Below are 12,069 nucleotides of genomic sequence, written 5' to 3'. Positions count from 1 at the left end.
CAGATGAGGAGGAGGTGAAGAAACTGCTAAGGGACATCGATACCTCAAAGGCAATGGGACCGGACAACATCTCCCCGTGGGTCCTTAGAGAGGGAGCAGATATGTTGTGCGTGCCACTTACCACAATCTTCAACACGTCCCTGGAAACTGGGCAACTACCTGAGGTATGCAAGACGGCAAATGTAGTTCACATTTTTAAAAAAGGAGACAGAAAAGAGGCACTAAACTATAGACCTGTGTCATTGACGTGAATAGTATGCAAAATTATGGAGAAGATTATCAGGAGGAGAGTGGTGGAGCACCTGGAACGGAACAAGAGTATAAATGCCAACCAGCACGGATTCATGGAAGGCAAATCCTGTGTCACAAACCTTCTGGAGTTTTATGATAAAATAACAGAAGTAAGACACGAGAGAGAGGGGTGGGTTGATTGCATCTTCTTGGACTGCAAGAAGGCCTTTGACACAGTTCCTCACAAGAGATTAGTGCAGAAGCTAGAGCATCAGGCGCATATAACAGGAAGGGCACTGCAATGGATCAGAGAATACCTGACAGGGAGACAACAACGAGTCATGGTACGTAATGATGTATCACAGTGGGCACCTGTGACGAGCGGGGTCCCACAGGGGTCGGTCCTAGGACCAGTGCTATTTTTGGTATATGTGAACGACATGATGGAAGGGTTAGACTCAGAAGTGTCCCTGTTTGTAGATGATGTGAAGTTAATGAGGAGAATTAAATCTGATGAGGACCAGGCAGGACTTCAAAGAGACCTGGACAGACTGGACACCTTGTCCAGCAAATGGCTTCTCGAATTTAATCCTGCCAAATGCAAAGTCATGAAGATAGGGGAAGGGCACAGAAGACCACAGACCGAGTATAGGCTAGGTGGCCAAAGACTGCAAACCTCACTCAAGGAGAAAGATCTTGGGGTGAGTATAACACCGAGCATGTCTCCGGAAGCACACATCAACCAGATAACTGCTGCAGCATATGGGCGCCTGGCAAACCTGAGAACAGCATTCCGATACCTTAGTAAGGAATCGTTCAAGACACTGTACACCGTGTATGTCAGGCCCATACTGGAGTATGCAGCACCTGTTTGGAACCCGCACTTGATAAAGCACGTCAAGAAACTAGAGAAAGTACAAAGGTTTGCGACAAGGTTAGTTCCAGAGCTAAGGGGAATGTCCTATGAAGAAAGATTAAGGGAAATCGGCCTGACGACACTGGAGGACAGGAGGGTCAGGGGAGACATGATAACGACATATAAAATACTGCGTGGAATAGACAAGGTGGACAAAGACAGGATGTTCCAGGGAGGGGACACAGAAACAAGAGGCCACAATTGGAAGTTGAAGACACAAATGAGTCAGAGAGATATTAGGAAGTATTTCTTCAGTCATAGAGTTGTAAGGCAGTGGAATAGCCTAGAAAATGACGTAGTGGAGGCAGGAACCATACACAGTTTTAAGACGAGGTTTGATAAAGCTCATGGAGCGGGGAGAGAGAGCCCAGTAGCAACCGGTGAAGAGGGGGGGCCAGGAGCTAAGACTCGACCCCTGCAACCACAAATAGGTGAGTACAAATAGGTGAGTACACACACACACACACACACACACACACACACACACATACACTCGGGGTCAGGAGCTAGGACTCGACCCCCGCAACCTCAACTAGGTGAGTACACACACACACACACACACACACACACACACACACACACACACACACACACACACACACACACACACACTCACACACACACACACACACATACACATACACATACACACACCACACACACACACACACACACACACACACACGCAAGAAGGCTTTCGACACAGTTCCTCACAAGAGGTTACTGCAAAAGCTAGAGGACCAGGCACACATAACAGGAAAGGCACTGCAATGGATCAGAGAATATCTGACAGGGAGGAAACAACGAGTCATGGTACGCGACGAGGTGTCAGAGTGGGCGCCTGTGACAAGCGGGGTTCCACAGGGATCAGTCCTAGGACCTGTGCTGTTCTTGGTATACGTGAACGACATAACGGAAGGGATAGACTCAGAAGTGTCCTTGTTTGCAGACGATGTGAAGTTAATGAGAAGAATCGAATCGGACGAGGATCAGGCAGGACTACAAAGAGATCTGGACAGGCTACAAGCCTGGTCCAGCAACTGGCTCCTTGAATTTAACCCTGCCAAATGCAAAGTCATGAAGATTGGGGAAGGGCAAAGAAGACCGCAGACACAATATAGTTTAGATGGCCAAAGACTGCAAACCTCACTAAAGGAAAAAGATCTGGGGGTGAGTATAACACCGAGCATATCTCCTGAGGCGCACATCAATCAGATAACTGCTGCAACATACGGGCGCCTGGCAAACCTACGGATAGCGTTCCGATACCTCAGTAAGGATTCGTTTAAGACTCTGTACACCATCTACGTCAGGCCCATACTGGAGTATGCAGCACCAGTTTGGAATCCACACCTAGTCAAGCACGTCAAGAAATTAGAGAAAGTGCAAAGGTTTGCAACAAGACTAGTCCCAGAGCTACGGGGATTGTCCTATGAAGAAAGGTTGAGGGAAATCGGCCTGACGACACTGGAGGCCAGGAGGGTCAGGGGAGACATGATAACGACATATAAAATACTGCGCGGAATAGACGAGGTGGACAAAGACGGGATGTTCCAGAGATGGGACACAGACACAAGAGGTCACAATTGGAAGTTGAAGACTCAGATGAATCAAAGGGATGTTAGGAAGTATTTCTTCAGTCATAGAGTAGTCAGGCCATGGAATAGCCTAGAAAGTGATGTGGTGGAGGCAGGAACCATACATAGTTTTAAGGCGAGGTATGATAGAGCTCATGGGGCAGGGAGAGAGAGGACCTAGTAGCAATCAGCGAAGAGGCGGGGCCAGGAGCTGTGACTCGACCCCTGCAACCACAAATAGGTGAGTACAAATAGGTGAGTACACACACACTCACACACACACACACACACACACACACACACACACACACACACACACACACACACACACACACACACACACACACACACACACACACACACACACACACACAGGTGAATACACACACACATACAACGAGTAAAACAAATTCGTGCATATCCAGTTAGGTTCAAGTAAGGAAGCTATACCATTATTATACTCTTCTTCATTTCCTCACTGTCGTCACTTGCCTCTACCACTATTTTTTGTCAATGTCAATTCCACGTCCACTGTCACGGTCAGTACCACCTCAATCAGTACACTTATCACCTTCGTTATCTATAAACACTGTCAGCGGGTTTATATACTTCTCCACTCTACAACATTCACCACAGTACCTGACACTATAAATACTACCAACACTGATACTACCAGAAACACCATACTTACCACCAATGCCACAACTACTACCACCAACCACAACTACCACTAAAACTTCAAAATTCCAACTACACCTAAAACACACATTTTTAAAAGTAACCACGAAAAAACAAATTATATATATATATATATATATATATATATATATATATATATATATATATATATATATATATATATATATATATATATATATATATATACATATATGCAATAAGATCAATATATATATATGCAATAAGATCAATATATATATATACATATATGCAATAAGATCAATATTATCAAGGAACTAGTTCCTTGATAATGTGAGTAGTCACGAAAGCGCTTGGAATTTCTCTATTCTTTCAGAGTGGTGGTTTTGCATATACATATATATATATATATATATATATATATATATATATATATATATATATATATATATATATATATATATATATATATATATATATATATATATATATATATATATGGAGCCACGAAATAAGTGGTTTTGAATTATTTAATTATTTACCAAACGGTGGCAGGCCAGGGTTCCACCTCACGACACATTGTCTCGCCTCAAGAAACAACACAACGTACATGTCACCTTATCCACTCAGCCATCGATCCTACAAAAACACTATATCTAATGTCTTACCTCGTATTATTAACTATTTACCCAAACATATTACTTTACAACTTGTGTTAAAAGGGGTACTAATCGTCTATCCAGGCAGTAGGGAGACTACGTATGTTTCGTCGTTTCCTTGAAGGAGGTGAGTACTCAGCACCGGTATGACAGCTACTGCCGAACAGATTTGTAAACATAAATAAGATATTTACACAAATAACTTGGATTAAGACATTTTTACACATACAAAGTATGTGTAAAAAACATATGTCAGCTTTATTTTACGGTGAAGTTAGTGTTCGTAAACACAGAATATACACAGTATAGAATTAAATATTATAAATTTAGCATGAGCATTCCTCTTCTGTAGATATTGCTCATGAAAATACATAATAAATTTATTGTTAAACTGTTTGAATAATACAATAATACAATAATACAATAATACAATATCCATATGGACAGCTTCTTACTGTATCCAGCAATAATGACTAAGCATTAGTAAATATAATTTTATTTGGTTTATTTCAGAACAGCTCTTGGAGTGGTTACTTATCAAAAATAATTTGATATATTTGAGTCTGGTCCCATATCAGGAAATACTTTGCTAATGTTCATTAAAGGTTGTTCATTGACGGGAAATGCGTGTGCAATGTCCATGCCTGGGAATGTCATGTCAAGATGATTTCATATCAGGAAATTATTAAGTTACATGATTTCCACGTCCATTTACGCGCTGAGTGAAGCTGGATATTTTTGATAAAATTCTAAGCTAACAGCTCCAGTATCAGTCATTGTTAATTTAATTTAGCATTCCCTGCTCTTCAGTGGGAGGTGTTTCGTTGAGAGTCAACTGGATCAATCATTTATTTCCTGGAATTGAATCTGTTTGCCTTTCCTTTATCATGTATGCCAATGTTTTTGAAATTTCAAAAACATTGGCATACATGATACTTAAGCAGCACCAACCCAACAACACAGGAGTCACATGATTTCATCGTCTACCCGTCCTCATCATAGGTAGAGGTTGTTTTGATAAGGACTTGCCTCGCATGGGCCAGTAGGCCTTCTACAGTGTTCCTCCATTCTTATGTTCTTATGACATTCCTCAGGTCACGTGCGTCACATCTGACTCTCCGCCTATATATATAATGTCTTTCTACCTCTGTATGTTAGAAGTGATCAAATAATAATAATAATAATAATAATAATAATAATAATAATAATAATAATAATAATAATAATAATAATAATAATAATAATAATAATGATAATAATAATAATAATAATAATAATAATAATAATAATAATAATAATTCCCAATGGGGAAGCGGAAAAGAACTCTTCCTCCGTAGGCCATGCGTGTCATAAGAAGCGACTAAAATGCCGGGAGCAAGGGGCTAGTAACCCCTTCTCCTGTATAAATTACTAAATTTAGGTCACCGTGCCTCGGTGGGATACAGAATGTTCGTTGAATAACACTAATAATAATAATAATAATAATAATAATAATAATAATAATAATAATAATAATAATCTTGGGTTCCACAGAGCCAGTGGCGAGGGTGGTGGACGAGAGAGGAACCAAGGTGTTGGAGAAACACTACAACAGTGGCAGTATGATAGAACTCAAGTGTGTCATCGAGAAAGTCCCTTTTCCCCATGGTCCCGTCACGTGGAGACGCGATGCCACCACACTCACCTACAACACATCTAGGGGAGGTATCAGGTGAGCTAGGTGCTGAATTAGGGGTATGAAGGTGAGTTAATGGGAGGAATATGTTGAACAGGCAGCCCTAGGTATGATGGTATTGAGTATATTTTGAAAATAATAATAATAATAGTATTAATATAATCAGTTGAAGAGGTCATGCTTTTTTGTTAATATATGATCAGGATATAAGTGTAAATATTACATCCCGTGGTTTCTTGGTCATCTTTAAGCGTAAATCTTGAAGCGCAAACAAAGCAAACAAGGCAAGTCAGTGCTTTATAGAAGGCATTTATTAAGCTTAGATAGTAATCCAATACTTACCAAAGGACATCCGAGAAGGCACAGGTGAGTCGAATCTGTGTTGTGAAATCTTAAACATATGTAACTAGAGGCGAGGATGGTAATGGCTATACGACACGTGCTGAGTCACCTGATAGCACTATCGAAGAGCTGATATCGCCACCAATAGCACTGGACAGGGGACAAACCAGCTAAGATATCAGAAAATAAGAAGAGATATCTTATTAGGTTTAAATCCTATCGTCACTATGGCTGCGTATCACTTGTACACCACCAGTCAAGAATACTTTAATCCCCTAAAAGAGGAATTATACACACAGAGAGACGCATTCCTCGTTTCATATCCTCTGTGAGTAGAGGAGATATGAGAGAGAAAGAAAAGAGAGCCCAGTGGGTACACACGGGATAGACTTACTGGAAATATTTATTTACTACAAGTACATGTACATGGTATACAGGCCTAGCTGAGATCAGTGACATACTGCTATATAGAAAGCCCCTTGTTATGTTCCGCAAGTCGGGCAAATTAGGTCAGTGTCCCAGGATGCGACCCACAAAAGTCGACTAACACCCTGATACCCATTTTACTGATGGGGAATATAGACAACAGGTGGAAAGAAACACGCCCAATGTTTCTACTCTGGCTGGGAATCGAACCCAGACCCTCGCCGTGTGAAGCGAGAGCGTTAGCCACCAGGCCACCAGAAAATGAAGGTAGCATAGAGCTAAGGTAATACAACCTAGGACCTAGGTCCTAGGCTGTATTACCTAAGCCCTATGTCTGCTGGCTGCTCAACCTGTAGGCTATACAAGTACTCTTTTAAACTTAAACATCCCTCTGCACACTAAGGCCTTACAGGTAACCATGAGAGCACTTAAACCAATAAACTAACCTATGGTATAAACTTATAAAACGCTAGAACAAATCCTCAAAATATCGTCATCTTGAGTTTTCTCATCATTGGAGGCATACGCGAGCATAATAGTCCTCTTGGTACTAGCGAGACTCTTCTATTAAAATCTCTTGTAATAAGCGACTTGCTGTCTGTCAGTCTCTCTCTGTGGAAAATTATATATCAGTACATCTCGCATCTGTCAGAACTTAATGCGTCATTGCTTCTCACAGTATGAAAAAACTGACTGCAATGTCTTTCACAGCGTGAAGGGCGACGCCGCGGCCGGTTACATTAGGAGTCGCCTCTATGTAGCCGATGCCACCCCCAGCGACTCCGGTGTCTACTCCTGCTGCTACAGCAACTTCACCAGGGATACTGTTACCGTCCATGTCATAGCAGGTCAGTCAGGGTGGAGGAGAGAAGGTGAAGGCTCGGACACTAAATCACGAGTCATACAGAGTAGCTAAGCCGGAGGGTTATTCAGAACGATGGAGTCTGGCCACATTAAAAAGTTATTTACTAACCTTGCAACTAGTGGCGAGGCCACTTGTAAATTTGTACCAAAAGTCACATACGTACTTACACAGTAAAAACAAAACTATTAGCTTTTTGCATATTTTTCTCATGATTTCCTCAAAAGCATTGTACAGGCTAAGTTTAGTTGGTTAAAGTATAATTCATTCGTGATAATTGGAGGAATAGATGGGAGGGGGTGAGGAAAAGGGGTAAGTCTGGTCACTGGATCTCTCGTGAACATTTGTAATCTTTTCACTGCCGGCCTGAGGATGGGTATGAGATACATAATAAGGATATCATCCGATGCTGTATATATGTTAGGTATGTCTGTCTCCCCTCTGGCAAGACAGTGATGGAGTGAATGATGGTGAAAGTTTTTCGTTTTTTTTAAGCCACCGTGTCTCTTCTCCATGATTCGCCGGTATTCTCCCGGCCCGGGCCTTTTCCAAGTGGTGGCCCGGCCTTGGCTCCCTGTCTTGGGAGTGTCTGAGACCTAAGTCTCCCATGGGAGAAGGCACAAGTGCCCCCTCATCTTTGGGACCAATTGTCCCCAGGCCTAGCCACATTCCCCGCCCTCACGGGGCTCGTAGGGAGAAGCTAGGCCTCTCTGGTCTGCCATCCCCGCCCCAAGGGGGCTAATGGGAATGACAGTCTTCTGAGCTGCAAGATCTGGCTCAGGCACCTACCCTACCCTAGAAGAGCTGGGTATGGTGTCGATACCGTGCCTCAGTATATATATATATATATATATATATATATATATATATATATATATATATATATATATATATACATATACATATATATATATACATATATATATACATATATATATACATATATGCAAAACAACCACTCTGAAAGAATAGAGAAATTCCAAGCGCTTTCGTGACTACTCACATTATCCTTGATAATGTGAGTAGTCACGAAAGCGCTTGGAATTTCTCTATTCTTTCAGTGTGGTTGTTTTGCATATTCTGAAATCACCTGTTTACTGTGATCTTATTGCATATATATATATATATATATATATATATATATATATATATATATATATATATATATATATATATATATATATATATATATATATATATATATATATATATATATATGCATATATGTGTGTGTGTGTGTGTAAGTGTAAAACTAACTTGTGAAACTAAGAGAGAGCTGGATAATAGTTCTGCTTATAGCAAAGTCTACCCCCTCACCTGCTTTCATAATAATATTTCCTCTTTTTGAGAATTACGTTTACCAGCAAATAAGATTTATTTTGTGAGCTAGAAGCATTAAATTTGTTTTGAAACATATTGCACGTCGCTGACTCCTGTTTAATTTAGTTTTAATTAAGAATAGATTGTGATATCAACTACAGAAAGAAGTAATTGCATTAAGTCATGGCTGTAACACCTGGAAATGTTCACGTTACAAGTTACATTAATTAACGACTTAACTTGAAAGCTTGTCCTCCAAGCATTAAAGCCTCTAAACAAACTTTTCTTTTCCCCTTGCGAGTACAGGCGAGAACTCAGCAGCCATGCAACACGACGCTCTTCCAGGCTCCACCTCCTCCAGCAGAGCACCACTACCACCCACCTACCTCCCTTACTTAAGTTACGTAGCTCTTCTACCCTCCGTCTGCCTCGCCGTCGGGGTCTTAACCCCGCAAGTTACACGTCGAGAGCTACCTTACACTTGGATCACCTTCTGCAGCATAATCACCATTGGGCTCTTCAGAGAGGCAGTGTGTTTCCTCACTTCACAATCTTGCCATGAAGATCCGTGGATTCTGACATGCAGTAGTGAACATAGAAGCTGATAGTAACATATTCCTCAATCTGTTATGCTCCATATTATCATCTCAGTATTTTTTTAAACGCATGGTAAGGAAAAACATATATTTTAAACGAATTTACGTTTTCCTGAGTTATATGGCAGTTTGTCATGACTTTTATTGCTCGGGTGTTTTGTAAACACAAACATCTGAGAGGGTGTTAGAGACGCTGTGGTCAGTGTATGCTTATTTAACGTCGTGTTTTTCCTGGTGATGCTGCGAACGTAGGAATACTAAGGAAAAATGTTTGAATTTCTTTGCCGAGATGGTTTAGGGAATCTTATTGCTCAAGAATATATCAGTATATAAAAAACAAAAAACAAAAAACAAATGTCTAGTCTAGGAAAACCAATGACATTCATGTAAAGAGCTTAAACACAGATTTTTCAAACATCTCTAATGAAAGCATCGTGGCTTATTTTATTGTTTGTATACCTATTATAATATATACATATATATATATATATATATATATATATATATATATATATATATATATATATATATGATGATATATATATATATATATATATATATATATATATATATATATATATATATATATATATATATATATATATATATATATATATATATATATATATATATATATATATATATATATATATATATATATATATATATATATATATATATATATATATATATATATATATATATATATATGTATATATTGAAATATCATACGACATGTGAGGATGAGGTAAGCATGCTAACTGCTATTCCACTGCCTTTCGAGCAGTGGAGTAAGAGTTCAATCCTTCTTGTAACAGTTTTGCTCACAGGTGAGCTTTTCTTATTCAAGACGTCCAAACAGAGGCTTACTCTGATCAGTATGTTTTATCATGCCTTAAAAACCCAGTTCAGGGCCAAATTATAAACCCTAATAAAATTGTCCCATGTTCAGTAGTACGCAATTTCAGTGTCCTGCGACAAGAATAATCGGCCATATTACTTTCACAAGTTTGGTATAACGAGACATGTAGAACATGATTTTAAAAGCAAGTTTGAACATTGTCATAACTAAAGAAATTCGGTAAGAATTCTGGGTTACATTATCTTGAATACCCCACATACTGTTGTTAACATTCTTGCCAAAGAACCCGTGGGACGGCATTTTGCTACCATTTCACAACAATTCAAAATTCCGCGCGAATCAGTGTGTACAAATAGTCTATGGTCTTCAAGCCTATCGACTACACTAGGGCATTAAGGCTATATTCTGTCTCTTCTTAACCAGACAAAAATACCACAATCCCTGAAATAGGAATTAAAGTAATCTCTAGGCATTTATACACTGAGAGACATACACTGTACGATGCATAATCACTAGGATGCTACAGGTATTTAAAACGAGTGACGTCTCAGAACTTATACAAGACGTACAAACGTACCATGAGAGTATACTAATATATTTGCAACACGCTGTAAGATTCCATAGATATTTGTTGTTTGAGAATGTGTATAAAAATGATAGTTATTATATATATATTTTCATTTGCCTTGTATTATATGTGTAAGACTGCACAATAAATATCTGTCTATGTCCGTTTTTGAAATACCTGGCCACTAAAACCTAGCTGTTTGATCCTGGATACTAGGTCCTGTATATCCAAAAAATAGGTGATAAATAGGTGAGTATACACATACACACACACACACACACACACACCCACACACACACACACACACACACACACACACACACACACACACACACACACACATATATATATATATATATATATATAAATATATATATATATATATATATATATATATATTTATTTATTATTTATTTTATTATCACACCGGCCGACTCCCACCAAGGCAGGGTGGCCCGAAAAAGAAAAACTTTCACCATCATTCACTCCATCACTGTCTTGCCAGAAGGGTGCTTTACACTACAGTTTTTAAACTGCAACATTAACACCCCTTTTTCAGAGTGCAGGCACTGTACTTCCCATCTCCAGGACTCAAGTCCGGCCTGCCGGTTTCCCTGAATCCCTTCATAAATGTTACTTTGCTCACACTCCAACAGCACGTCAAGTATTAAAAACCATTTGTCTCCATTCACTCCTATCAAACACGCTCACGCATGCCTGCTGGAAGTCCAAGCCCCTCGCACACAAAACCTCCTTTACCCCCTCCCTCCAACCCTTCCTAGGCCGACCCCTACCCCGCCTTCCTTCCACTACAGACTGATACACTCTTGAAGTCATTCTGTTTCGCTCCATTCTCTCTACATGTCCGAACCACCTCAACAACCCTTCCTCAGCCCTCTGGACAACAGTTTTGGTAATCCCGCACCTCCTCCTAACTTCCAAACTACGAATTCTCTGCATTATATTCACACCACACATTGCCCTCAGACATGACATCTCCACTGCCTCCAGCCTTCTCCTCGCTGCAACATTCATCACCCACGCTTCACACCCATATAAGAGCGTTGGTAAAACTATACTCTCATACATTCCCCTCTTTGCCTCCAAGGACAAAGTTCTTTGTCTCCACAGACTCCTAAGTGCACCACTCACTCTTTTTCCCTCATCAATTCTATGATTCACCTCATCTTTCATAGACCCATCCGCTGACACGTCCACTCCCAAATATCTGAATACGTTCACCTCCTCCATACTCTCTCCCTCCAATCTGATATTCAATCTTTCATCACCTAATCTTTTTGTTATCCTCATAACCTTACTCTTTCCTGTATTCACCTTTAATTTTCTTCTTTTGCACACCCTACCAAATTCATATATA

At 39.8% G+C, this 12,069-nt stretch overlaps 2 protein-coding genes across 2 annotated transcripts in view; both read left to right on the top strand.

The window, feature by feature from the left end:
* Nucleotides 1–9,270, top strand: part of LOC128700366 (basement membrane-specific heparan sulfate proteoglycan core protein) — a 262,686-nt gene extending 253,416 nt beyond the window's left edge. The window contains exons 6-8 of the mRNA XM_053793521.2: nt 5,574–5,751; nt 7,195–7,331; nt 8,972–9,270. Coding sequence (XP_053649496.1) covers nt 5,574–5,751; nt 7,195–7,331; nt 8,972–9,270 — 614 coding nt within the window. The remainder of the gene's footprint in view (nt 1–5,573; nt 5,752–7,194; nt 7,332–8,971) is intronic.
* Nucleotides 1–12,069, top strand: part of Gbs-76A (Glycogen binding subunit 76A) — a 579,812-nt gene that overhangs the window by 455,766 nt on the left and 111,977 nt on the right. The gene's annotated exons all lie outside the window — the stretch shown is intronic.

The sequence above is a fragment of the Cherax quadricarinatus genome, chromosome 71, assembly GCF_038502225.1.
Source record: "Cherax quadricarinatus isolate ZL_2023a chromosome 71, ASM3850222v1, whole genome shotgun sequence".
NCBI lineage: Eukaryota > Metazoa > Arthropoda > Malacostraca > Decapoda > Parastacidae > Cherax > Cherax quadricarinatus.
The sequence above is the reverse complement of the archived record's forward strand: the minus strand, read 5'-3'. Positions and strand labels throughout refer to the sequence as shown.